This window comes from Bubalus bubalis, chromosome 3, assembly GCF_019923935.1.
Source record: "Bubalus bubalis isolate 160015118507 breed Murrah chromosome 3, NDDB_SH_1, whole genome shotgun sequence".
NCBI classification, from domain to species: domain Eukaryota; kingdom Metazoa; phylum Chordata; class Mammalia; order Artiodactyla; family Bovidae; genus Bubalus; species Bubalus bubalis.
The window spans coordinates 123,451,436-123,473,129 of NC_059159.1; the positions used below are offsets into that span (position 1 = coordinate 123,451,436).

At 45.4% G+C, this 21,694-nt stretch overlaps 1 protein-coding gene across 1 annotated transcript; it reads left to right on the plus strand.

Moving 5' to 3' along the window:
• The first annotated feature begins 1,626 nt into the window (after positions 1 to 1,626).
• POLR1E (RNA polymerase I subunit E) lies at positions 1,627 to 17,547 on the plus strand. The gene is made up of 12 exons (XM_025281743.2): positions 1,627 to 1,815; positions 2,427 to 2,530; positions 3,929 to 4,005; positions 5,293 to 5,378; positions 7,821 to 7,879; positions 8,986 to 9,130; positions 10,248 to 10,355; positions 10,946 to 11,042; positions 13,008 to 13,141; positions 15,104 to 15,185; positions 15,934 to 16,065; positions 17,209 to 17,547. Exons 1-12 carry the CDS (start codon positions 1,740 to 1,742, stop codon positions 17,366 to 17,368), a joined length of 1,260 nt encoding a protein of 419 aa, XP_025137528.1. The 5' UTR covers positions 1,627 to 1,739; the 3' UTR covers positions 17,369 to 17,547.
• The last annotated feature ends 4,147 nt before the right edge of the window (positions 17,548 to 21,694 follow it).

The window sequence follows — 21,694 nt, forward strand, 5'->3', positions numbered from 1 at the left end:
GCAGCACGCCAGGCCTCCCTGTCCATCACCAACTCCCGGAGTTCACTCAGACTCACGTCCATCGAGTCAGTGATGCCATCCAGCCATCTCATCCTCTGTCATCCCCTTCTCCTCCTGCCCGCAAGGCCTCCCAGCATCAGAGTCTTTTCCAATGAGTCAACTCTTCCCATGAGGTGGCCAAAGTACTGGAGTTTCAGCTTCAGCATCATTCCCTCCAAAGAAATCCCAGGGCTGATCTCCTTCAGAATGGACTGGTTGGATCTCCTTGCAGTCCAAGGGACTTTCAAGAGTCTTCTCCAGCACCACAGTTCAAAAGCATCAGTTCTTCGGCACTCAGCTTTCTTCACAGTCCAACTCTCATATCCATACATGACCACTGGAAAAACCATAGCCTTGACTAGACAGACCTTTGTTGGCAAAGTAATGTCTCTGCTTTTTAATATGCTATCTAGGTTGGTCATAACTTTCCTTCCAAGGAGTAAGCGTCTTTTAATTTCATGGCTGCAGTCACCATCTGCAGTGATTTTGGAGCCCCAAAAAATAAAGTCTGACACTGTTTCCACTGTTTACCCATCTATTTGCCATGAAGTGATGGGATCAGATGCCATGATCTTCGTTTTCTGAATGTTGAGCTTTAAGCCAACTTTTTCACTCTCCACTTTCACTTTCATCAAGAGGCTTTTTAGTTCCTCTTCACTTTCTGGTCCCATCACTTTATGGCAAATAGATGGGGAAACAGTGGAAATGGTGTCAGACTTTATTTTGGGGGGCTCCAAAATCACGGCAGATGGTGACTGCAGCCATGAAATTGAAAGACGCTTGCTCCTTGGAAGGAGGGTTATGACCAACCTAGATAGCATATTGAAAAGCAGAGACATTACTTTGCCAACAAAGGTCCGTCTAGTCAAGGCTATGGTTTTTCCAGTAGTCATGTATGGATGTGAGAGTTGGACTGTGAAGAAAGCTGAGTGCCGAAGAACTGATGCTTTTGAATTGTGGTGTTGGAGAAGACTCTTGAGTCCCTTGGACTGCAAGGAGATCCAACCAGTCCATTCTGAAGGAGATCAGTCCTGGGTGTTCTTTGGAAGGAATGATGCTAAAGCTGAAACTCCAGTACTTTGGCCACCTCATGCGAAGAGTTGACTCATTGGAAAAGACTCTGCTGCTGGGAGGGATTGGGGGCAGGAAGAGAAGGGGATGACAGAGGATGAGACGGCTGGATGGCATCACTGACTCGATGGACGTGAGTCTGAGTGAACTCCGGGAGTTGGTGATGGACAGGGAGGCCTGGCGTGCTGCAATTCATGGGGTCGCGAAGAGTCGAACACGACTGAGCGACTGATCTGAGAGATAGACAATACCCTACATAGATTGTGCAGATGAAGAAATCCCACACCACGCAAGGCTCATAGACGCGAGCACCCTAGCAGTACACAAGGTGTAACGCGCTTGTTGAGTGCTGGGCCAATCAGGTACTGCGCGTTGGAGAAGCTGGCAAGGCAAGGTGAGGACGGAGGCCACGCCTCATGGCGGGGTGGGGCGAGGGTGGGCGGGACAGGCGCGGCTAAGAGCTCAGGAAAAGGGCGCTTAGGGGGCGATGTCCTGTGGGGCGGAGCCACGCGTCTTTGCGTGCGCGGGGCGGTGTCCGGAGAGACCACGCCTCTTCCGGCCCGCAGCAGTTCTACCGCGTGAAGCTGTAGCTGTTTTTAACTCCGGGGATTGTCGGCTGGCGAGGCGAGATGGCAGCGGAGGTGTTTCCGAGTGCGAGGTGGCAGTATTGTGGGGAGCCCGACGACAGCCAAAGCGCTCTGCTGGGTAAATACTGCGAAGCTGGAGCAGGTTTTCCTGTAACTTCCTCCCCTTCCGTTCCTGTACCGCTACAGCCGTTCACTTCCCACGTCCGTCCAGCCGCATTCCCAGCTGGGCCAGGGCCCCTTATAGGCTCCACTACTCCTTGGGGCTCGGCCAGGGCTCTCCTGTCATCTTCTGTCATCTTGTCTCTCTGTTACTACCTTCCAGGTGGATGAGGACATCCCAGTTAACGTCCTCCCCAGGGCTGGGGCTGTATGTATCTAGGACCCCGTCATCCCCTCACGCACCAGGTCTCACATCTGCTCCATTTCCTTCTCCCCATTGGCCAGGGATTCCCTCAGCCTTTCTAGGTTTGGCCGAGGTCTCCTTAGTCAGCCCCACTCCCCTAGTTATTCCTTCCCGTGGAGGCCCGTCCCCAGGGATCCCCTCACGGCTCCAACCCCTCACCAGCCCCTCTTCCCACCTGGACCAGGACAGCTTTGGGTTAGGACCTGGGCTTCCTTGCCATCCCCATTCTCCGAGTCGGTCACTCCCTCCCATTGACGATTAATTTCCTCCCCACCATGCTCTGGATTTTTCTGCTCTCATTTCATTCTTATGCTGTAATCTTGCAGTCCAGTTCTCCAATGGGAGGCTACAGAATCCAGGCAACATGCGCTTTACCTTGTACAAGAACAACGACTCCACAAACCCGAGGAAGAGGAGTCAGCGGATCCTGGCAAGTGATGCCCTGGCAGAGTGGCAGTCACCTCCACTCTGCAGACCTCAGGAGGCCCTTTGGGTGTGGGTTGGTGTAGGAAGGAGTGAGAGGAGAAAAGAGGGGGAATAGCAGGTGAACCTTTGAAGAACATTGTGCCCCAGCAGGCTGGGTTGTGGAGACAGGCCCCATTCAGTTTCACACTGGTAGTGAAGTGATGGCTTTTTATTAATTTGTTCAATCAGCAAGCATTTATTGAGTCCCCATTGTGGCCCCGGACTGTAAGCTGCTGGGGAAATAGCTAAGTCAGACCTGGACCCACCCTGAGGGAGCTCATACTATAGAGCAGTGTTTCTCAGCCTCGACACTATTGACATTCTGACCCAGGTATGTTATTCTTTGTTGTGGGGGCTGTCTTGTGCATCACTGGATATTTGGTAGCTTCCCTGGCTTCTGCCCACTAGTAGCGCTTCCTAGTTGTGGCCAACAGAAGAATGTCAGACATTCCCAGACATCTGCATTCCCTGCTCTAGAGAGGTGAGAACTGAATGTGAGGAACTCATACATAAGGAAACAAAGCTCAGGGTCCCAGGGAGAGAGAGTACAGAGCAGGGCAGAGTGAGCTGAGTCAGTGAAGGTTCTGCTTGCCAGAATGTCTTCCTGGGGGAGGGTGTAAGGGAGCTGAACCCTAAAGGATGGAGGAAGGTTTAACAGCTGAAGTTAGTATTGCAGGTGAAGAGGGCAGGGAAGCTTGGCTCTGATTGAGGAATGAATTTACCACCTCCATGGCGCTGAGGGGCTTCCTTGATGACTAGCTCAGTGGTAAAGAATCTACCTGCCAATGCAGGAGACGTGGGTTCGATCCCTGAGTCAGGAAGATCTCCTGGAGAAGGAAATGGCAACCCAATCCAGTATTCTTGCCTAGAAAATCCCATGGACAGATGAGCGTAGTGGGCTATAGTCCATGGGGTTGCAAAAGAGTCAGACACAACGTAGTGACTAAACAACAATAACAGTGATCCTGAGAGCAGATAAGGAGCAGTCATGATAGAGTGAGCAGAGAGGTTCAAGAAAGACTTGGGCTTTAGTGTTGCCTGCAGAATCATTTTGTTGCATGCTTCTAAGCTGTGGAAGCCTAGGGCCTGTCTCTGAGTCCTGAGGCACAGCTCCACCAAGAACTTTCAGACTAGCTAGAAGCCAGCACTACCTGGAACTTTTCAAAAGTCCTCTTGCCTTTCCACCAGGAATACCCCAGACTCACTTAGAGATAGTGGAGCTGGATCCTCTCAAAGAGGCTCTCTTGTCTCATCCACTGCAGTTTGGATTCTAAAGCTTCTGCAAACTTGGAAAAAGGTGTCAAGATGTTTACTGTCTTTCAACATTGGTTGTAATGGAGCCCTTCCCTCCTCTACATTTTAGGCAGCTGAAACAGACAGACTTTCCTACGTGGGAAACAATTTTGGGACTGGAGCCCTCAAATGCAATACTCTGTGCAGGTAGAGATGGGGAAAGTGATTGTGGGAAGTGGGGATGGTGGTGGTGGTGGCGGCGGCCCTGGCACCGCTCTTTTCTGACTTTATTTTAGCTGCAGAGGGAGAAATCTAGAGAGGTTTACCAGGTTCCTGTGTTCCTAGACCCAGGGACCTTCACATCAGCATGTAGACGTTCTTGAGATTTAAAAGTGACTTAACATTTATTTAATTTCCTAAAAACCTCATTCATTTGTAATTTTAAGTTTTTTTTAAAAGTTGAGATGTAATTGACATATAGCATTAGTTTCAGGTGTATGATAAAATGATCAGTGTATGTAATGCTGCAAAATGGTCACAACAATGTCTAGTTAAGATCCATACAGTTACAGTATTTTTTCCCGGGATGAGAACTTCAGAGGCTTAGTCTCTTAACATCTTTCAAATATATAATGCAGTATTATAGTCACTGTGCTGAACATTATACCTCCAAGACTTATTTATTTTATAACTGGAAGTTTGTGCCTTTTGACCTTCATTAGTTTTGACCACATCATTAACTTGAAATATTGTTTATAACTATCTTGTTCCTAAAAGGCAGCCGTCTCCATTATTTTTGGATGTGTGATCAACACACCAAAGTTTGCCAGAAGTCTGCCTTGGAAGTAACTACAATAAAAGGGTTTGGTAGTGTCCAAGGCTCCAGAATTTCTGTCTAGTTCTGGAAAGATTACTGACTTGGGCAACTCCACTGTTTACTGGCCTCTGGTTTACCTCTTGGTACAATGAAGATTGTTCAGCCTGCTCAGTCTCACTGTCAGGCATTGCACAATGCAGTGTCCCTGTGAGGATATCCATCCATGAACCACAACCAAGGCCCTTTTAGAGTCATCTCCCCGCTCCTCTACCCCAGCAGCTGATAGAGCTCCGATGAATTTGTTTGCTTGAAACTTTTATCATCTCTTTACAAAGATTTCCTGGTTTAAACTGGTCTTCTCATAATTACCGAAGTTTTGTCTTTGCCTCCATAGAATTTACACATGGAGTAAATTCTAGTGTAGTTCTAGATTGTTATATCCCAAAAGGTTTTACCACTATATCAGTGACCCCAAATGTGATTGGCTATAAGAATCACCTGGTGACTTCCCTGCTGCCCTCCCCCTTTCTCCCCTCATTTCCCTCTGCTTGCAGAGAATACCTGCTGTGGGGGATTATTGTTACTTATGAGTAACACCTTTTAAGCAGAAACAAGGCGATTGTATAAACAATACCTTTTGAATGATCCATTGTCACTAATATTCCTTCTTTATTCAGGCACTTTGTGGGAATTTTGAACAAGACCTCTGGCCAGATGGAAGTATATGATGCTGAACTGTTCAACATGCAGCCACTGTTTTCAGGTAGGTTCTGGTTGTGAAGGCTCAAGGAAAGGCTGAGTGTTTTAGGTTTGCTGGATGCATCAGTTTGACTTGTAAACTACATTTTGTAGCTGTTTTTTTAAAAGTTTTTTTTTTTTCAATTGACAAAGTTTTAAAAGTGCTTTTACTCAACAAATATTAATTGATGACCTACTATGCCCCAGGCACAAGTTAGGGGCTGTGAATATAGCAAAACAGGCACAGATTCTATCCCTACAATGTTTACAGACTGAAGATCAAAATCTAATCTTAGTTTAAGCAAGTTGAGCAATGATCAGAGCAGAGTAATGGAGGCCATGTCCAATACTCTTTTTCATTGAGGGCCTTTCTTAATTCTTAATGGTTCTAGTCGGGGTAGAGGTTTTAGAATCTCTGGTAGGTTGTAGAAGTTGCTTATAAGTTGGACAAAGGTTGATGCAAAGTCTTTACACTTTGTAATTTGGGAAGAGATCTATTTTTTCTCTAACCCACTGGGAGAAGTGGCAATACCTCTCTCCTCTGGCATTTTAGAATGTATTGGGTTAGAGTAGGATCTTTGAAAATGATAGATAAGATGGTCAAACTCAAGGGGCTCCTGTTTCTAAATCGTAAATACTGAGAACCATGGTTGGGGAGGGAATTAGATAAGGATTATTAGGATCATTGTGAATCCGCTTCAGAGGCATTAGTTCTAATAACTTCATTCTGGCAAAGCAGTGATCTTAGTCTTTCTTGTAAAGAACTAGAAGTACTTCTGAGAAACATACATAATATACAAGAAATATGAGATTTTGCATATAATTTTAAAGGGCTCTTGCATCCCAAAGGTCATCTGTGAATTTCCTAGGGGTCCATAGTCTGTAGGTGAAGAATTTCCTGCTTTGCAAACAAATAAAACAACATATAAATTATTCTCCAAATGCTCTTCTAACTTCCAATGAACAAAGAAAATTGTTCATTAATTTGTTATATAAACACATTTGTAAATATTGGTTAATTCTAACCAGCATATATAAAAAATACATACACATTTATTGGGTCCTTACTATGCTCTGGGCACTGTTCTAAGCACTTTCAATGCATTATATCGCTTACTTCACTTTTTAATCAATGATGAACCTGGAACAGAAGTTAAATGACTTTAGCAGGAACATACTGCTGTTACAAGTAAGACACCTGGGATTTAAATGCAGGCAAGGTCACTTCAAAGCTTAGGCTCCTGTCCACTAGATTATTGCCCCTTATATGAATACTCTGTGGGAGATCAGAGAGCTTCATGTAAAATAATACATACCTCATGTTTATGCCTACTTTTAGGTCTTAAAATTTAAAAAAAAAAAAAAATTTTTTTTATTGAAGCATAGTTGATTTCTAGTATTTTGTTAGTTTCAGGTGTATGGTATATGATATATATATATATTTTTTTTTGGCAGATGATATTCCAGTATAGATTATTACAAGCTATTGGGTACAATTCCCTGTGTTATACAGTAAATACATGTTGCCTATCTATTTTATGTATAGTAGTTTATATCTATTAATGCTGTACTCCTAATTTGTACCTTCCCCACATCCAGGGGCTGGCTGGCTCAGATTATGTGCCAGGCTGTGGTGTGGAGAGCCCATGCAAACCTTCCTTTCCTTTCACATCCCTTTGAGGGGCAGTGGTGGGGGTCCCAACCCTACTACCCCTGGAAATCTTTCTTCTGCCAATTTTCAGTTAGTTTTCCATGATAACTGTTCCACATATAGATGTATTTTTGATGTATTTGTCAACGGGAGGTGAGCCCCCATGTCCTCTTCCTTCTCCTCAGCCTTCCTGATCCCTCCTCCTCATCTCTTTTAGAGAAGGGCAAAACTATATACAGGAAAGAGCACAGGACTTAGTTTCTAATCCCATCTCTGCATTGCCTAGGGCAAGTCACTTCATCTGGAGGCCTCATGTTTCCTTGGATCCCTTCACTTGATTCCATAGTATTCTCCATATCCTCTACCTGTATACTGAAGCTTCATATTGAGTGTTCATAGTACACATGCATGTTAAGCTCTGGGAAGTCCTGGAGTAGAGAAATCTGGTTTTCTTAGATTAACTGTTAACCAAATATTAAACACTCTTACTGTCTGTAGGCAATGGAGAAGGCAGTGGCACCCCACTCCAGTACTCTTGCCTGGAAAATCCCATGGATGGAGGAGCCTGGTAGGCTGCAGTCTGTGGGGTCGCTAAGAGTCGGACACGACTGAGCATCTTCACTTTCACTTTTCATGCATTGGAGAAGGAAATGGCAACCTACTCTAGTGTTCTTGCCTGGAGAATCCCAGGGACGGGGGAGCCTGGTGGGCTGCCGTCTGTGGGGTCGCACAGAGTCGGACACAACTGAAGTGACTTAGCAGCTGTTTGCAGGCAAACTTAACAGTTTGCTTTTTTCTTTGTTTTATGTTTTGTAGATGAATCAGTTGAGAGTGAATCAACACCGGAGAGTCAAGCCAAATCTTTCAGAGAAAAGGTAAGTGTGACAGAGCTAAGAAGTGAGGCCTAAAGTGAGTTCCTTCAAGGCCTTGAATTTCTCCATCAGTAATATAAAAATGCACAGTTCTCCCTGGGTGCTCCCAGTTCATTCAGTCTGTGGCTCTCTGGACAGTTCCTACCTGCAGAGGCCTCTGTGGCCTCACAGAGAGCACATGCCGTATCTGGGGCAGCTGTGCACAGGTCTGAGCCAGCATCTGGAACTGGTTCTCTGCTGGGCTGTTGCTGCAGGTGTAGCATAGCACTTGTTTTCAGGATTTAATCCAAGTTCAGAAAATACTGACTATAGCCTGGAAACTTCACATCAAGACAAAGTAAACTTTAGGATTGTCAATGTAGTAGCTTTGTACAGGCTCATCTCATCCTAGGATGGCAGATTGATTGGCTCTTCAGGACTGCCTGGAGCACTGTATGGAGAAGGGTGTGAGGCTGTCTGCAGGCTCAAAGGGGGAATGAGTGATCTGTTAGCAGTGTCTGTTGTGGGTATAGGATTGGAAAACGGTGAGCTGTGTGCCCCAGATTTACTGACACTAATTCTAGTCAAGTCTTTTCATTTTACAGATGGAAACACTGTTGATTTATAAATAGCTCATTATAGTTTATAAAACAAGCACTTCAGATCTCTTAGTATCTTTTGGTTCTTACAACAAGCCTATGAAGTAGTTAGGTATGAGTCAGCCCAGTTATGGAGAAGGCAATGGCATCCCACTCCAGTACTCTTGCCTGGAAAATCCTATGGATGGAGGAGCCTGGAAGGCTGCAGTCCATGGGGTCGCTGAGGGTCAGACACGACTGAGCGGCTTCACTTTCACTTTTCACTTTCATGCATTGGAGAAGGAAATGGCAACCCACTCCAGTGTTCTTGCCTGGAGAATCCCAAGGACGGGGGAGCCTGGTGGGCTGCCGTCTATGGGATCACAGAGTCGGACACTCTGTGTGAAGTGAAGTGACTTAGCAGCAGTAGCAGCAGCCCAGTTTACAGGTGTGATATTGATGGCTCAGAGAAGCTGAGTTTCCCCGTAGTCACACGGCTGGGAGTAGCAGTGCCCAGCCTGTCTCCAGTGACCAAATTTGTCTTTGGCACAGATGGATTCTTGCATTGAAGCCTTCGGTACCACCAAACAGAAGCGAGCTCTGAACTCCAGGAGAATGAACAAAGTTGGCAGTGAATCTTTGAATCGTGCAGTGGCTAAAGCTGCAGAGAATATAATTGATACAAAGGGTGTGACTGGTAAGCAGCTGAAACTTGGGGTTAGAGGCTGCTCCTAGAGACAGCTGTCCCTTCTCTTGAGATCCTTTACCTGCCTCACAGATGGACATGATGGGAGTTAGGGCTGTATTCCTTCCCGCTTCTCCCTGAAGGCCTTCTTCAGAATAGACTCTGGGAATTATAAGAAACAGCTGACATGGCCCGCCTCAGTGAGCTCAAGTCAAGTAGTTTTCCTATTAAAATGAAATTTTAGGAAATTTTAGAAAACCTTTCCATACCCTATGATTACATAAATATTTTCTTTCACTCCTTTCACAGTTTTACTTTTTACTTTTACATCTTAATGACCTTTTTTTTTGGTCTATGGTACAAACCTCATTTTATCTTTTCCAAATGATTAGCGAGTTGTCCCCAACTTCATCTTTTCCTTGTGTAGAAAATGATTTAAAAAGTCATCTTTATCATTTTACCACATTCTTAATTGGGTTCTGCCTCAGCATTCTGACTGGCTATTCGTGTAGCAGCATCTGGCCCTTCTAATTATTGTAGCTTCACCATCCAGTTTATTGTCTGATGGGGCAACTTCATCCTTATTGTTCACAAATGTACGCTGTTGTAGCATACTTTTTCTTCCAGATGATCTTAAGAATTATTTTGTTAAATTCTCTCAAAATCCGTTTGGGATTAATATGGGGAAAATCAGCATCTTTATAATGTTTTCCCATTTAGAAACATAGAAATATGTCTCCATATGGTCAAAGATACAGTTTAATGTCTTAAGTAAATTTTTCAATTTTTTTATTCAGTTTATTCTCAGCTATGAACAGTAAACTTAATAGCTGAAGACATTTAAAAAGAAAAAAAAATTCCCCCATTTTCGTATCGTTCTACAAGACCAGCTGCTACAGTTTTCCTCTCTCTTCTTGTCTGTGTGCATACTTAATTCAGATGTGGTTATTCCTGTATGATAGTTACAATTTTATAATTTGATCTTTCTGTTTCACTCACAATACGTGGAGAAGTTCAGATGAGGGGGTTCTGGGCCGATGATAATCTCAAGTGCACAGGTTGCAGAGCGCATTGGGGAACCAGAGCTAAGCAGGGTGACTCTGATGCTGACTCTTCCTTTACTGAAAAGCCCTGGTCAGTGACGCCATCCACGATGACTTGCAGGATGACTCTGTCTGTCTCCCTCCCTGCCACGCCGATGCAGCCAAGCCTGAAGATGTGTATAAGTTTGAAGACCGTATCCTTCTTGCAGTAGAAACGCCACCTCATTCCCCAAGTAGGGATGTGCGCACGGCAGTGCCATGGCCAGGCTCTCTGAGGATGTTGGTGGTCCCGTGATGCTCACAAAAGCTCGCCCCAGACGCTTGCTGTTGCCCCAGCACTGTTGCCGGGAAGTCAGCGAGGCTTCCCCAGTAGCTGAGGACAAACCCATCCCTCAGCAAAATGCCCACAGCTCGGCTCGGTGGGTGGGGCTCACTCTCCACAAAGAATCAAAATATGACTTTTAAGTTAGCCAGTGCCCAGAGTCTAGGCTAGGCCGATTTTATAAAAGGAAAGGTTAGAATGTAGAGTTCCCATACTTGTGATTCTTCTCAGATGGAAGATGCCTGCAGCAGCTTTGTGATAAGAGAAGACAGAAAAGTCCAGGCAGACCATGAGCTTAGGCTGGGAGTCAGGAGAACTGAGTCCCCAAAGCTCTGCCCAAACATACTGTGTTATCACCCCCTCTCAGCCTCAGTTTTCCCATTTCTAAGATGAGGCTGTTACAACATGATCTAGCTAGTTGATGTTTCCACTTTGCTTGGGTTTTTCTTGACCTGTAACTAGTTCTTTCCCCTGTGGAGTATGATGCTCTTCAGAGCCCATCTGAAGCATTCAGGAATGTCACCTCAGAAGAAATACTGAAGATGATTGAAGAGAACAGGTATCGCACTTGGGCGGATGGAGAGTCTGGGTTGTGGTGTTGGGACACACACTTACTGTAGTCAGACATGAGGGAGACCTCGGGTGTCAGTCAGTGAGGACATCTGTCTCTTCAGCATTTGGACATGAATGAGCTAGTGTTTGCTGCAGTGTTTGGGCTCCTAGGCCTATTGCCCCGAGGCTGTGGGTGGCATTCAAGGGACAGCATTGGCCTCTGAGTGCAGGGATCGTGTGGCTGGGCAGAGGGTGGTGAGGCCTTGTAGGCTGGGGCTGAGAACTGGAGCTGACCTGGATTCCCCCTACAGTGTTACACCAGGTCCAAGGGCTGGCCTGGGAGTAGGTGCCTGCTGAAGTGAAAGTTTATCTGTGGTGATGTGTTGAGTGAGCTTTTCTGAAGTTAAATTATATATATTATTCATTTATTGGTTTTTTAATGTTTATTATTTTTGGCTGTGCTGGGTCTTTATTGCTGCGCAGACTTTCTCTAGGTGTGGTGAGCAGGGGCTAATCTAGTTGCGGTGCTCAGGTTTCTTATTGCGGTGACTTTCTTGTTGCAGAGCAGGGCTCTAGGGCGCCCAGGCTTCAGAAGTTGCTGCATGGTAGTTGGGATGCACGGCCTTAGTTGCCCCAGGGCATGTGGGATCTTCCCAGACCAAGGATCAAACCAGTGTCCTTTGTATAGCAAGATGGATTCTTCTTTTTTTTTTTTTATTTCTTCTTGCTCTTTCTTTTTTTTTTTAATTATTTATTTTTTTGTTGCACCGGGTCTTCATTGTAGCATATGGGATCTCATTCCCTGACCAGGGATTGAACCTGAGCTCCCTGCGTTAGGGAGTCTTAGCCACTGGACCACCAGGGAAGTCCCACAAGATGGATTCTTAACCAATGGACAATCAGGGAAGCCCTGAATTATGTTCTTTAAATATAGTATGTTTTAATTAATTCAGAGATGATTGCCTCGATTCCCCTCCCCATTTTTTTGCCTTTTAAAACAGCTTTTCTTTTATGATGGTAGTGGGGGATATTTTTGCTTTTGAGTTTTTCTTTTAATAATTTTATCCTGAAAAAATGTTGTCAACCCTAGGTTGGTTCCCTAGATATTTGTTTGGAAATTTTACTGGTCAGTGAAATCCAAAGTCGTAGAAAATACATTTTTCCCCCCTGTCTCTAAAGATCCATTTCCAAAAAAAGCTTCATTGATGGTTCTTCATTGTCTTAATGTGATTGTGGCTCAAGGCCAGGTACTGGAATGAGCCCTGGGCTGGGGGTCTAGAGAACTGAGTCCCCCCGCCACCTGCCTGATGGACTGAGTGGTCTTCCCCTCTCTGAGCCTTAATTTTCCCATCTGTACAAGGAGGCTGCCATGAGATGACATTGAAGAGCCTCTTATGGCTGCGATTCCATGATCGTGATAGTGGTAGAACAACAGTATGTAAAAATAACAGCCAGCACTGATGGGACTCTTCCCTGTGCCAAGCACCACTTTAATTGCATTGTCTCGTTTACTCCGCAAAAATCCATAGGGTGAGGGTACTTAATTTAGAGGTAAAGAAACCAAAACAGAGATGTTCAGAAACTTGCCCGAGCCACTGCATGGCAGAGAGGGGATTCAGACCCAGGTAGTTGAGAGCCCATGCTCCAGACCACCACATCAGGATTGGGCAGCTGTGGCCAGAATGCTGAGTCTTGGACACTGCCTGTGAATAAAGTTTTATTGGAACATAGCTTCAGTCATTCATTCATGTGTTAATCACTGGCTGCCTTTGCATTGCAGTGGCAGTGACCATTTGCTCACGAAATGCATATTTACTGTCTAGACCTTTACTCCCCCTGCACTAAATTCATGCTCCTCCTATTATAAGGTGCGGGTGGGATGGCGCTTCCTCAGCTGTTGACTGTATAGCAGGTGTGGGGGGTGCCTACTGGCTGGTCTTACACATTTCCCCTTTTCTCTCCCTTGTTGTAGTCACTGCTCCTTTGTCATAGAAGCCTTGAAGTCTTTGCCATCAAATGAGGAGAGCCGAGACCGCCAGGCACGGTGCATATGGTACCTGGACGCCCTCATCAGATTTCGAGCACAGAAAGTGATTAAGCGGAAAAGTAAGTCCATGATAGACTTTTTTTTTAATTGAAATACAGTCGATTTACAATGTGTTTCAAGTATACAACAAAGTGATTCAGTTACATATGTATTTATATATATATTCTTTTTCAGATTTTCTTCCATTATAGATTATTACAGGATACTGTATATAGTTCCTTGTGCTATACTGTAGGTCCTTGTTATTTTATATATAGTAGTGTTTATCTGTTAGTCCCAAACTCCTAATTTATCCCTCCCTCCCTTGCTTTTCCCCTTTGGTAACCATACATTTATTTTCTATGTCTATGAGTCTGATTGGTATCATTTTCTTTAGATTCCACATAAAAGTGATATTACATTTGTCTCTCTCTGTCTGGCTTTACTTATTACGATAATCTCTAGGTCCACCCATGTTGCTGCAAAGGGCATCATTTCATACTTTTTTATGGCTGAGTAATATTCCATAGAAATACATATACTACATCTTTATCCATTCATCTGTTGATGGACATTTAGGTTGCTTCTGTGTCTTGGCTATTGTAAGCAGGGATACAATGAACATTGGGGTTTATATATCATGATAGGCATTTTATTCTAGTTATTTCCAGTCTGTTATCTGTCTATAATTATTAGACTAGCTCTAGTGAGAGAAGAAATGGACATGTCTTTCCAGGTCTTCATTTATAACTGTGTAACAGTGGGGTACTGCTGATGTGCTAAGAGAACTCTCCAAGCTCTTTCGTCTGAAAATAGGGTCGAGTTGGATTATATGATTGCTCAGAGCTAACATTCACTACTTCTGTTCTATGTTAGGTAAAGTGTAACATCCAGTCCAATCAAGTGAATATTCTAGGGGATGGTTAGAAATAGCTCTATGGGGAGAAAAGTTGGCCTTGCTTGTGAAGGCCTTGGCACGCTGTTGTGTCAGCTCTTTCTGGCTCGGAGGGAAGTCAGTTTCTGCTGGTAGCCCATGTCACCTGTCACCAGGGCATGGGTGTCTGCCACACACTCACAGCCACCCAGAGTTGGAAATCCAGAGACAGACACCTGTGATTTGAGGCCCAAGGTGTGTACAGTTGTGTTACTGTGACTGGGCACCTGGGGTCTATACAGGAACACCCCGTTCTGCCATGCTTCACAGATACCATGGTTTTTACAGATTGAAGGTTTGCAGCAACCCTGGGTTGACCAAGTCAGCACCATTTTTCCATTTTTCCAACAGAGTCTGCTTACTTTGTGTCTATGTTTGTGAATTTTTTCACTGTTTGTGAATATTTTCAACTTTTACATTGTTAAATTGTGATAGTCTATGATCAGTGATCTTTGATGTCACTGCTACGACACACTGAAGGTTCAGATGACGGCCAGCAAGTTTTTAGCAGTAAGGTATCCTTTAATTGAGGTATGGACATTGGTTTTTAATTTTTAATTAATTATTGGACACTTTAAAAAAAAACTTGATACGACTGCACACTTAGGAGACTACAGTGTACTGTAAACCTAACTTACACGCATTGGGAAACCACGCAGTTCGTGTGACTTGCTTTATTGTGGTGGTCTCAAACCAAGCGTGCAGTAACTCTGAGCTGTGCCTGTACTCATGTTTTTCAGTGTCTGCTTAATGCTTATTTTCACATTCCAATCTCCCTTCCTTTCCCTCTCCCTGAGCTTTCTCCACAATCTGTTTCTCTTTCTAACATCTTTGAATCATGTGTCTTTAGGCCTCATTGGAGTCTGGTTTTCTTTCTCGTCAATGCCCTGTCATGAACATCTTTTGTGCACGTATGGTCTGCAGGCGAAACACACCTGAGCCTGTGTTCATTTGAAGGTGGCTGTTCCGTTTCATGGGCCTCTTTTTGTCTTCCTACATGCCTCTGTTTAGTCCAAGGGCCAACTGTTATCCTTGTCTCCCAGCTCATAGGTGACGCGTGGCCTGAGAGTTTTGAAAGAAAATGATCAAACTCCATTTTGTCTTGTAGGTGCCCTGGGACCCGGAGTCCCCCACATCATCAACACCAAACTACTAAAGCAGTTCACCTGCCTGACCTACAACAACGGCAGGTCAGGGGGCTTGACTTCTTGGCTTTTGCCTATAAAGGAGAGAGCAGGATCGGGCGGGAGGGGGGCTTGGATTGCAGTCCATGTTCTCAGAGTCACTGTGCTGAAGTGGGCACTGCTGCTCCACAGGGTCTCAGGTAAGTGGGTTTAGGCAGCACTGTAGTGCAGACTGTCCCTCTGGGAGAAGTTCACATTAAGGCTCTGGGAAGTCCTGCAACAAAGACTACACCAAACACTTTTTCCAGGGACGCCTTCCCAGTGTCCCCAGAACCAGTGTTGTATGGAGAGGTGGTGATGCAGGCAGGGGCAGGCCAGGGGGATGACTTTGGGGAAGCCCCGTAAGCAGCACACCTGGGCTTCCTTCCTGCTGTTTGCTTGTTGTGTCCTGCTCTGACTGCTTGAAGAATCATGGGCAGCCAAGTGTGGAATGACTGTTTTCCCAGCAGCCCTGCTGAGCAGGCTGGGAGGATGGGGATGGTCTGCACCAGTGCAGGCTCCTACTGTGCCTGGGGAGGGTGGAGATGCAGCCTTTTTTATCCTCCCTGGAGGGACGCTGGGATCGGCTCCACCGTGTGTGAAGGCTCGGGCAGTGTGACAGGACGAGGGATGTTGCTCAGATTCCTTTTCCTCTCCCCGAGATGAGAAGACAGTTGAATGCATATGGGAATAGGCTTGGATGTTTTTCCTTTCCTTTTGGTGAAATCATCTTGGAGTTTAATTTTGTCTCTTTTTTTCTACCACTGATTTGCAGTTTGCGGAACTTAATTTCAGACTCTATGAAGGCAAAGATCACCGCCTATGTGATCATACTGGCCTTGCACATAAATGGCTTCCAGATTGACCTGACAATGTTACAGAGGGACTTGAAGCTCAGTGAGAAAAGGTGAGCATGACAGAAGAAAAAGCTCTCTTAGGGAGCCTTGATGTAGTTCTGGTACTGCTGGAAAGTGTGAGACACTATTGAGGGACCTGGGGACAATCTTTAGATGAATGAATGAATGACTGAATGGACAGGCAACCAGACATCACTGTGTGTCTTAACTATGCTAGGCACAGTGTCAAATCTGTCATAATCTCCCAGTGATTTCTCTTAAGAATCAGTGAAAGAATCTTTGGTTCAGAGAAAGCAGTGACTTTCCCAGGGTCACTCAGACAAGAAGGGGAATAGTCGGGCTTCAGAAGCGAGCCTTCCATTCCCATGTAATTGAGCAGCCTCCAGTCTCCGAGTTGCTCTCACTGGAAAGAGGGATTCTGTATGACTCTGATGGGGTCACCTGGGGGTGGAGGTTGTATAAGAGAACCCCAGTTTCAGCTTAGCAGAAAGCACTCTCAGAGTCAGATGGAAGGAGCTGCCAGGGGGAGTGTCTAAGGCAAGGCAGAGCAGGAGTTTGGCAGGGCTATCACATTCACGCTTCTCTGAGTGGACTGGGAAGGTTGGCAGAAGTGGCGACCTTTCAGGCCCTTTCTAGCCTTGGTAGAAGGGATTCAGACTGAGTAGGGAGCATAATGTCCAGGGTGCTGAATCGCAGGGTGTGTTGGCCTTTGTCAGTGATTAAGGAGTATCTGACACCCAAGGACCCTGGTGGTGGTCCAAGAGCGCCTAGGAAAACACCTTCATTGGACTCTTCCAGCAGTCTGGAGCAGGATTATTCTGAGGGCTGTGCATACATGGCCTTCTCACGGATAGTGAGGTTGAACATTAAAGAGAAATAGATTCTTGGAGTCTGTAAAATTCTGGTAAGTGTTTGATCCTTGTTATAGGAAGTAAACAGTTATCAACAGGAGCCAGATAACCTGGTCTTCTATCACTTGTATAGGCATTTTCTAACCGCCACACATTGACACGGGAATCTGATGGCTCTCAGCGATCTTGTCAGTCTCTGCTGGGAGCTTTGCTCCTGTGTCCACCTTTGGGATTCTGTCTTTGAGGCTTGGAGCACAAGTGTGCCACCCCCTCCTGCCTGCCAAGCTTCCCTGAGCATCGCATTGAGGAGACTCTCCCTTGTTTTATGTGTTTGTTCCTTAGGATGATGGAGATAGCGAAAGCCATGAGGCTGAAGATCTCCAAAAGAAAGGTTTCTCTGGCAGCGGGTGGGGAGGAGGAGCACAGACTGGGTACTCTGTCCATCCCGCTGCCTCCAGCCCTGTCCTTGGACCGTCAGTCAAAGCGAAGGAAAATGACCTAGAGGTGTGCGTTCCCAGACACAACATTTTGGCCACTCCTTCTGTTCATTTGCATTTTTATTTTTAAAGAAAGAGGGTTAAAGAAGAAGCCTTGCTTTGGCATGAGCATGAAGCCAGATGCCAGCACCTCAGTTGTGCTGGTCTGAAGCAGAAACATAAAGCAAGGCCCTGTTGGACTCTCTGTCTCTGCTTTGGTGTCACTGTGACTATAAATGGCAGATGGTTCATGTGTGGGATGTGGGAGGGTCGGAGGCAAAAGATCTCACAGGCTGAACCTTGAGCCACATCTAATGGATAAAGGTTAACATTAAGAGAAATGTGAAATGCTGTGCTTAGGTCTGGAAGGACCAGCGGCGTCCATGGTGAGGACAAAGCCCAGCAGGGCTGGGAGAGGAGGCTTCAGGTCACCAGTGTGATGGGGTTGCCCAAACAGGCTAATTTAGTTCTGGGCTACTGAAACAAAGCAGAACCAAATCAGAGGAAGTGATTAAATCAGTTGCTCAGCTTGGCTCAGGCCACACACAGGGCAGGGGTGAGCCCTGAAAGCCAGTGAATTAATTGGTCAGAGCTCAGTACAGAAAACAAATGGTCGTAGATGTTCTTAAGGAGAAAGGCGTTTAACACATGGATAAAATGGTACAAAGTTGTTAAAAAGTTGCAGGAGCTGGTGTCAGGAAGTTGCTGCTAGAACTGCTGAGTTCAAGAACACAGCTTGGGTGGCCAGCCAGGTGTGAAGAAGCCACTTGAATTCATGAAGCTTCTTGAATTCAGCTGCTTCCGGAATTCATGAAGCTGGTAACTTGAAACTGGAATGCTGGCTCAGCCACCCATACTTTCAGTATCCAGGCTTCCACCTCCTGGCTTGTCAGCATGGGCAGCCCAAAGATCAAGAGGCTGGCCGCCTGCCTCGCTTCCTTCCTCTGTGAGCACACATGGAGGGATCTCCTTTTGTCCAGAATCCTAGCAGTGAGGGTGTCTTAGAAATAGGTTTCAGCTCTCCAGCCTCGAGTTACAGGAAGCCATACCAGAAGCAGGTGGGACGGGGTGCTTACTGCCACCCATCTTATCTGCCAGGGGAATATGGAGAAGTGGTGTCCAGAGGGTTGCTGTGAGGAACGGGACTGTGACCCAGAGCCTCAGGTATATGGCTGGTGCTCAGACTCAGCTCTTCAAGGTTCTCCTGAGGCAGTGGGAGCAGTGCAGTATGTGGGGCTCATGCTGGGGGCCGGGGGTAGTGGAAGAAGGAAGAGAGAACCCACCTCTCTCTGAAAATGAGAAAGGAAGATGTTTACACAGCAGCTGGGCCATCGGTTAGGGAAGACATAGTAGACATGGGCCTTGGATGATTCATTCAGGGCATGTGATCCTTGTATTTCTTCAGTTACCGGGGTGCAGTTGTCAGTCACTTCTAACACATGACCAGGCCTGAAATGCCCATTTTCCGTGTTCTTGTCTGGCTTGTCCCCATTTGTGTCTGATCCTGGGAAGTGGGCACTTCCCTCCAGCAGAGGTGTGAGCAGGAAATCTAAATGCCTGTTGTTTTTCTTTATCTAAGCTGTTGCAAAAATCAGGTATGTGACTCTGCATCAGAAAAAATAATAATCCTGATTTGACTTTGGGAAAAGAATCCCTAGTGTGTTTGTGGGTGTCATCATGAATACGTTTAGATTCTGATGGTTTTGACACCTCGAGGCTTAATTTCCAGCAGTGATTAGATCACAGCATATGACTGGCCTCTGAGCAGCCTCTGTCCCCATGGGGAAGCAGGCACCGTGTGGGTCACTTCCGTCACTCACACCGAGGGGTGGTGTGGATGGGGAAAGGCCTCGAGTGGTAAGTATGCTGCTGACCCTTGAAAACATGGATATGAACTGCTTGGGTCCACTTAGACGTGGACTTTTTCCAGTAGTAAACACTACAGCACCACATGAGTGGTTGGTTGAACCTGTAGATGTGGAACCACAGATACAGGGGGCTGGCCTGAATCATATGTGGATTTTGCAGCTGTGTGGAGGGTCGGTGCCCCTAATCGCTTGCGTTGTTCAGGGGTCAGCTGTATACTTGTCCTGGGTGACAACAGGTGTACTTCACTAAGTGTATGCGATGCAGTCCCAAAAGACTGAAAAGCCAGTTTTCGCACATCAAAGGGTTTGTGGATCAGAAGGCTCAAAAGAGGGCCCTTTCCAACAAGTCTCGAGAGAGAGAGGGCGCCTAGCACAGTGCCCGGTATATAAACAGCAGTGTCTGGAGTGAGCCAGAGTCCATGAGTGGCACCTTCTTTCCTTGGCAGAGCTATCCGGCAGTACACACTTGTAGAATAATGGGATTGTACTAGGTTTTTTCTGGCTCTAAAACCCCATTTATTTATTAGTGCATTCCCAGAGGATTCCTTGATCCCACCAAGTTACTTGTCATAATGTTGCTTGATGATCTCTTTGAAGAAAAACAGACTGTGGGCTAGAGGCTTATACCCTTAATAAGATTTGCAGTTTGTGGAATAACTTACAGAATGTTAACAGAATGAAGTCTTTTCCTTGGAGGGAAGTGGCCCTGACCTGCTGACACTGTTGACAGTAATGAGATCAAAGAAGGAATATTTAACATCCTTGCAGAGGACTCAACATAAAAATAGCTAATTAGGTAAAAATTTTTAAAGCATCTTCTTTTAAGAACTTTATTTTTATATAATGTCATACTTACAAAGTTGCAAGAATAATTACAGTCGTATACAGAGAACTACTGTATATCCTTTACCCAGGTGCTCCAACTGTTTGTGCGTCATCCTATTTATTATTTGCTTTGTGCACTTATATATTTCCTTTTGAACCATTTTGGACAGTTTGAGAAAAGCACCCTTTTTATCTTAAGTACTTCAGTGTGTATATCCTAAGAATAATGAGGACTTTCTCTTCCATAAGTGCATTACACTTACCAAAAGCAGGAACTAGGATCTGGCCCACAGCTCATATTCATGTTTTGTCCATCACACTTCATTGGTCTTATTTCATCTGAAGCAATTCCTCAGTCTTTGCCGTTCCTAACCTTGACATTTTGAAGAGTAAATTAGCCATCTTGCAGAGTATCCCTCAACTTGGGTTTGCCTGGCATCTCCTTATGATTAGATTCAGGATACACATTTTTGGCAGGGAATTTACAGACGTGTTGCTCTGCCCCATACACGTCACAGTTGCAGCATGTGATGTTGGTTTGTCTTTAAGGTTATAATCTCTCCACTTTGGAGTTACTACTTTTCTTTTTGTAGTTAATTTTTGGAGAAATACTTTAAGCCTCTAAATATCCTGTTCCCTGTCTAATTATCACTCATGAGTTTTAGCCTGGATTGATCATTTTTGCTGAATGAAGTACCATGAAGGCTACAAAACAACAAGTGATATTCTCACTCTCATAGTTTCTTACACATTTACTGTTGGCATTCTGTTGTTAAGGAGAAGCTTTCTTTTCTCTTACATTAAAATTTTTTTTTGTTCATTTAGTATGGACTCATGGATTATCCTGTGAACAGTTACCAATTATTTTGATGTTCAGATTGTACCACATTTGGCCAATCTGAGTTCCTTCAAGCTAGCTCTTATATCCCTGTCTTTTTAAGGATGCTTCACAAGATATTCTAGCCGCCTTGTACTTTCCTGCTCTGGTCCTGGATCTGGAATCAGCCTTTTATCCAAGGAGCCTGGGTAGATGACATGAATGATTGGCCCAAACTAAGAAGTGAAATGCCATTCTGACAATCAAGACAGATGGCATCTTTGGCTGCAGTCAGGCAAGAACTGGTTTCTAAGCAGGGGTGACAGGTCACTCAGACTGTACTAGAAGGCCAGGCTAGGCTTGACTTCCATTTGAAAGCATGATCACAGTGAATGGGCCCAATGCAGTGGCCATAACTGCACCCTGTGAAGTTCTAGACAGGAAGGGAGAAGGAACTAGTGGAATGAGGGTGTTCCTACTGGGAGACTACCGAAAGTTGGAGTAAGCCCAGCAGGCCCCAGGTGAGTCCACCCAGAGAAGAAACTGTGCTATTGGAAGGAGAGGGAAGAAGGTGGGCCCAGTGATGTTGCTGGACAGATGTCAGCTCACGTGCTGTTCCAAGACCCAACTCTGGCTCTTGTCTGGTCTGGCCACATTATGCCCACCATTCACTATAGCCAGGGCCTCCTCTGGCTACAGGGAGCAGTGGCCTCAACAGGACTGGGAGGCCTTGGTGATGAAGCTGTATTGGTTTTTTTTAAAGTATGGTTGATCTGCAATGTTTTAGGTGTACAGCAAAGTGATTCAGTTATACATAGAATCTATATCTGCTGCTGCTGCTG

What these genes read in the sequence shown, in the direction of transcription:
- POLR1E (XM_025281743.2), top strand. Translation starts at nt 1,740, where the DNA reads ATGGCAGCGGAGGTGTTTCCGAGTGCGAGGTGGCAGTATTGTGGGGAG. An exon ending in CAGCCAAAGCGCTCTGCTGG is followed by an intron (nt 1,816 to 2,426) that starts GTAAATACTGCG and finishes GTAATCTTGCAG; the next exon opens with TCCAGTTCTCCAATGGGAGG. An exon ending in CATGCAGCCACTGTTTTCAG is followed by an intron (nt 5,379 to 7,820) that starts GTAGGTTCTGGT and finishes TATGTTTTGTAG; the next exon opens with ATGAATCAGTTGAGAGTGAA.